The sequence below is a fragment of the Primulina huaijiensis genome, chromosome 18 (assembly GCF_012295235.1).
Source record: "Primulina huaijiensis isolate GDHJ02 chromosome 18, ASM1229523v2, whole genome shotgun sequence".
Classification (NCBI taxonomy): domain Eukaryota; kingdom Viridiplantae; phylum Streptophyta; class Magnoliopsida; order Lamiales; family Gesneriaceae; genus Primulina; species Primulina huaijiensis.
The window spans coordinates 18,012,150-18,018,418 of NC_133323.1; the positions used below are offsets into that span (position 1 = coordinate 18,012,150).

The following is a 6,269-nucleotide window of genomic DNA, read 5'->3' on the forward strand; positions in this document are numbered from 1 at the left end:
CCTTTTAACCTACTTAGTCGAGTGATGACATTTAAAGGGGTTTGTGGGTGATTTTTATGAATTTATGTTTCTGAAATGGATCTCAATAAAATCATTTATTGTTTAATTTCTTTGATATATGTTTTGTAAAAGATCCATATGTCAACCTTATATTAATATTTATTCCAAGAATTAAATGCCTTCTTTTGCTAGCTCTTTTATCTTTTAATTAATATTTATTTAAATTACTAAAATTTACTCTTCGTGATATTATTAATTTATTAAAGTTTTAAGATAGTTCTAAAAAAAGTGGCATCCAACTGAATTGCAGCTATTGTAAAACTCGTAACCGGACCAGTAAATTTCTGAGATATTTTCAATTTCAACCGCCACTGATTTTCTGATTTTTTCCAGCACTTTTAGTATTTGATTGATTCTGCATTTACCCTTTTCCCATTTAACCTAGGTTAATTTACCATTCAAAACTGCCTCCGCTTTCCCAGAAAGTTCCTTTACTTACCTTCCTTTCCAAGAAATCATATGCTGATATTTTGCATATAATAATTTGCATGTGTCAGAGAATTTCGATTCATCGATTAGGAATTTTTAACATCTTAATTGGGTTTTTCAAAGCCGGACTTTGTGGGATTAGATTGAATTATGGTGAAATCAATGGAAAATGGGACATCTCTCCCTCCTTTTTTGGTCAAGTGTTATGAGATGGTGAATGATGAGTCCACGGATGAATTGATTTCTTGGAACGAATCGAATCAAAGCTTTATCATTGGGGATGAATCCGAATTTGCTTCCCAGTTGCTTCCCAAGTACTTCAAGCACAACAATTTCTCGAGCTTTGTTCGTCAACTCAATATCTATGTGAGCAGAATTACATTTGAATTGTGTGTTCGGTTGATTATGTTTGTCTTCTTACTGGGACTTGAGTTTTAGTTGATAAACATATTTTTGTAATGTTTCGGAAGTATTTGGTGATCTTTCTTGAAAATTTGTTCATTTAATGTGTCGCCCGACATGAGTTTAATTTGGTCGATGGAGAGATGACTAATGTAATGGAAAATCGATGCCTGGCGATAGATCCCAGGAAGGAATTTGGGAGAGGAGGGAAAGACTAGACAAGGGATTGAGGTGGGGAAACTTGAGGGGTACAAAACATGGGAATTGAAAAAAGTACATATAAAAGTGTTCGTTTGAGGGGGAAATCTTGCCTTTCTGCTGTATCTGTACATATGTGATGATATGTGGATGGTGTTTGACAAGATCGGTATCCGAAAAAAAGGTGAATGGGTGCAAAGCCTAATTCAAAATGAACCAAATTATTGTCTTTTATGTGGAACTATGGTTAAAGTTGGATGTTGCATGATTGGAGTTGACTTGTGGTAGAACGATAGTCAAAAGGGCCTATAGATTTTGTTTACTGAGGATGGTGATGAATTTTTGTTGGAAGTTTTATCGAGTTGAGTTATAAATGATAATATGAAAATGTCACTTGAGTTTTTTTGCGATTGAGTTTAGTGGTGATGCCTCCTAATAACTTGACTATAGAATTGTAATCAGATTAAGCGGTCGTTTGTATTTCTTAATAAGTTCTGATGTTTATTGGAAAACTGAAGCTGGTCTCTTGTTTACTTGGTTTTCTTCACGTGTTTGCCAAATAGTTGCTTTAATAAAACTACCTCAAAGCTTATAGTACCTTACAATTTATCTGAGACGTATGTATGAATGTTCAAAAACTGACTCTTGTCTGGTTTATTTTCTTAGAATTGTGTTATTCTTTATTTTATTGTTTTATTATTAATATTAAATTTTGAGATTTTGTTTAGATGTATGCGTGGTTATACGCAATGACCATGAAGGCTCCTGCAAACAAGCTTGCCATCTTATGCTCTACAAAATTTCTCTTCTGATATGGTTACAATGTTACGTTAATCATCTTTCTTGAAGTGTCTTTACCAGGTAGAATTACTCGAAATAAGTCTTTTGCATGATGGGATGGAATAAGTGAGTGAATTCTTTCTTGGAAAAATCATGATTGGTAATATTTGGTCCATCACAAACGCATATTACGCTGTGTTTTAGAGGTATTTGAGGTCAATTGAAAGTTTAGACTGTGTCGTGGAATGTTTGGTTTGGCTTTTTATTAATCTTGAAAACGTCATTCGAAGAAGTTCAGGTTTTGAATGACCATACTTCCGTGATTCGGTCTGCCGAAGTTGACGCCACTTGCCGGTTGCTACTTTTTTTATTCTTGGAAGCTCCCATCTATGTCAGAGTTGGTTGTTATCTGCATGTAGCAAGTAGATTAATTAGCCATCAACAGATCATTCCCTTAAAATATTTGATAGCTCCTGCTCTTAAAGCATATTATTGCAAGTACTGGCGCACGTTAGCGAAGGCATGCTTTTTGTGATGGGTAGATGAATATCTTAAAGCAGAGCTTTATTTTTTTGTTTATATGGAACCAAGAATTTGGTATAGTTTCTGTGAGGTGTAATATTGTTTTTCTTTTTCCTGTTAAGAAAACGAAAAAATTCTATAATTTTATTAACCTTAATTTTCATTTTAATGCAGGGTTTCAGAAAAATCGATACGGATCGTTGGGAATTTGCAAACGAGTCTTTCATCAAAGGGCAGAAGAATTTACTAAAGAACATCACTAGAAGAAAGCACCCCCAAGGTCAAATGCAAAAAAATGCATCCCAACCGAAGAAAACGATTCCTTTAGCATCCGTGGAAGAGAAGAGACTTGCACTTTGGAAAGAGGTTGAGAATCTTAAAATAGACAGAAACGCTGTCACAGTAGAACTGAAAAAACTGCGACAGCATCAAGAAACCTCACAGAGCAAAGTACTTCTCATGAGGGAACAATTAAAAGGCATGGAGAAAAATCAGCAGCAGATGCTTTCTTTCATTGTGATGGCGATGCAAATCCCCGAATTTCTCGAGCAATTTTTGAAGCCAAAGGAGAAAAACTGGCGAATTCTTGAAAATGGAAAAAACATCCTGAGTGAAGTTACAGATGATTTTGAAGCAATTCCTTCTGATGGAAGGATTGTCAGGTATCAGCCTCCAACAGATGGAGAAGCAATGTCATCAACTTCAAAATCCGAAGATTTGATGGACTTAGATATTTCTTCAGATGAACTGAGAGATCTTTTTATGAACATTGACTTTTTCTCTGGATCATTGGATGAAAAGCAACTTCCTTCAGAAAATCATGGCCAATTTGTTATTCCAGATTTGCCTGAATATGATACTATGCTAGATCAGCTTCTTTTGTCGAATCCATCGGTAGGAAACGAACAATATTCTAATCTTGATGCTGAGGCGTTTCCAGATCCTGGGATGATGGAAGAGTCAAACTTCCAGCCGAAAGAATCTGAAGTCTCAAATGATTTAGATGATGATGTCAACGAAGATAAGAACAAGATCACAGATGGTACATGATTTTGAAACTGGAGAGAGGACTGAAAAATTTTAAAGTTTTGAGTGAAGAAATTAGATTTTCTTGAATCTATTTTTGTTTAAAGATTAGTTACAATATTTCGAGTTTGATTCTCGAGTTTCTACCAGGTCGGCTCTTTTCGATCCAATATCCTTGCTACGCTTTATGCACTCTTCCTATGTATATGAAAATCTGCCTCCAGATTTTACCTTAACATCTGTCAAACCCTTTATTTCATTTTTTTTAGATTTATTTATCCGATTTTCTGCCCAATTTAATATTTTGAACTACTTTACATCACTAATCTTTTTTGAGATGATTCATAATTAAATCCATTTAGTTGTGCAATAATTTGGATAGATCACTTCCATCTCTTCAATACCACCAATAGGACCACTCGTTGGTTACAGATATGTATTCAATTTGTAAAGTCTGCTACTAAAATATTACTAGAAAATTTTTTTTTAGCTATTTTCGAAAATTGCTCAAACACATGCATTTTAAAAAAAATCATTCACTACCGAATAAAAATATTGCGATTAAATAATTTAGTCTTGTCAAATTCCTAAACTATTGTTTTAAAAAGACTCAAATGTATCGGTCAAAACCTGTCAAACCATCAACATAAAAAAAGATATAAAATATATCAAATAAACAATGGTTCACTATTGACTCATACACATATAGTGCGGAAAATCGTGAGGTCCTCAGGTTATTGTGCGCACTCCTAACTCCACCTACTCAGTAGAGGTGATCAAAATTTTTTATTAACCACCCGAATTACCCGAACAGAATTGCACCGCACCGTTTTTCATAATATTTTATAAAAATCGCGATTAAAAATATTAATCATAAACCGTACCGTATACGCGGTTCGGTTATTTTTTTCCCCACGAACCGCACCAAACCGCACAGCCTAAACCGCTTTCCATAATATTTGGTCTAGATATAAAAATTTGTAAACAACATATTCAAATAAAGAAGTCATCATTCATTATATCTCAACTCTCTTCAAAATTATTATTCTTACAAATAAAACTTATGTTCTTCTTAATTATTCTTCATATTAGCCTTTTATTAGAGTATTGGCAAAAACTTGTGTGAGACGGTCTCACGGGTCGTATTTGTGAGACAGATCTCTTATTTGGGTCATCCATGAAAAATTATTACTTTTTATGCTAATAGTATTACTTTTTATTGTGAATATGGGTAGGGTTGACCCGTCTCACAGATTAAGATCCGTGAGACGGTCTCACATGAGATCCACTCTAGAGTATTTATTTCTTTTGCTACGTGATCGAGAAAAACTTGCACTGTAGAATCCTTAATAAAAATATGATTTTGTATGCTCGAAAATTAATCGCAAGTGCACGATGTCAAGTAATAGTATAATGTACGCGAGTACGAGTATCGTTTCACTGAAGACTGTATTTGATAATTATTATTTTTAGTTATCAAATCTTTAGCAACGAAATTTAAATGGTTGTTTATTACTACTATACTCAAATAAACATGCAAATAAAAAAGTTCAAGAATTAAATAATGAGATATAATATCTAGAATGGTTAATTAAAATTCAATGAGAAATAAATTTGTTGGGAATTTCAGTTCACCTGCCCCTCGTTCATTAATTATTCGTTCGATAGTGATTTACGCTTCCGACAGGATTTCCTATTCGATTGAACACACCCTCTCGAGCTATGCCAAACTAATTCTACTCATTGAAGTAATTAAATGTCTTTAATTATTTATCAAGAATGAATCGCATATCGATCTATGAAATCCCTTAGTTTTCGCTCTACTGGACTATGACTATCGGCGCGTATCCAATTTCATATGTCTATGTAAATTGTAGATCTACGGATTAAACTACTCGTTCCTATCACAAGCTATTCTCTCGAACTCACTCACAATATAAGATTATTATCAAAGTTAGTTACACTTTAATAATTGTAATGAAAAGAGTAGTACAATCAAGAATAAATCAACATCAACATGTAAATTAATCAAATCAAAGTTCGGGGTAGGATCTCCTTAAATCCCAACAAATATTATAAGTTAGCTACTTAAATTCATAGTAAAAATGAACAAAACAAGGTTTAAACGATAAATACTAAATAAGAAATACTAGATTTGACGAAAAACGCGAACAACGATGCCCGAAAATATCGAAATCTTCAATCCAAGCACTTGCTCCAAGCTTTTATCTCTTCCTTAGACTCCTTGGCTGCTGAATGATGATAATTTTTGTGCCTCTCCCCTTCCATATCCTTCCCCATTCAGAAATAAGGGAAGAAATCGGCCAAGAATCTTTCCAAAATTACAAACGTGCCCGGGCGGACATAAGTTTCCGCCCAGGCGGATGGCTTCACAGATCTTGTTTTATTTTTTTATTCGACGCGCCCGGGCGGACATAAGTTTTCGTTCGAGCAGATGACTCTAGCAAAAATTCTTTTTCTCACACCTTGCAGGCGCCCGGGCGGACATAAATGTGCGCCCGGGCGAATAACTCTCGAAAATTTCCCATTATTTTCAGTTTATTCACGAATTGCCCGCATTTTCAACCAAGAGCCTTATGAGCAACAAGAAAACATAGATTATGCCAAAATAACACAAAATGCATCCAATCTAAACGATAAATGCAACACAATGGGACATCACATGACATGAAAAACAAGTAAAATCCACCTATATCACTATGATATTTTGTTTGAAGGTAAAAAAAATATAAAATAGTGTAAATGTCATTTTTGTTGTGAATGTGTTGTGTTGTTAAATTGTTAACTTAGTTTTGAATCTTGATTATTGTTTTATTTATTTTTATCTTTAT

The 6,269-nt window shown here is 34.0% G+C and overlaps 1 protein-coding gene across 1 annotated transcript; it reads left to right on the top strand.

Moving 5' to 3' along the window:
- Positions 1-382: 382 nt before the first annotated feature.
- On the top strand, positions 383-3,680 carry LOC140965171 (heat stress transcription factor A-8-like). Its single transcript, XM_073425265.1, has 2 exons — positions 383-855; positions 2,566-3,680. The coding sequence occupies exons 1-2, from the start codon at positions 640-642 to the stop codon at positions 3,439-3,441; spliced, it is 1,092 nt and encodes a 363-aa protein (XP_073281366.1). The 5' UTR covers positions 383-639; the 3' UTR covers positions 3,442-3,680.
- Positions 3,681-6,269: the final 2,589 nt, after the last annotated feature.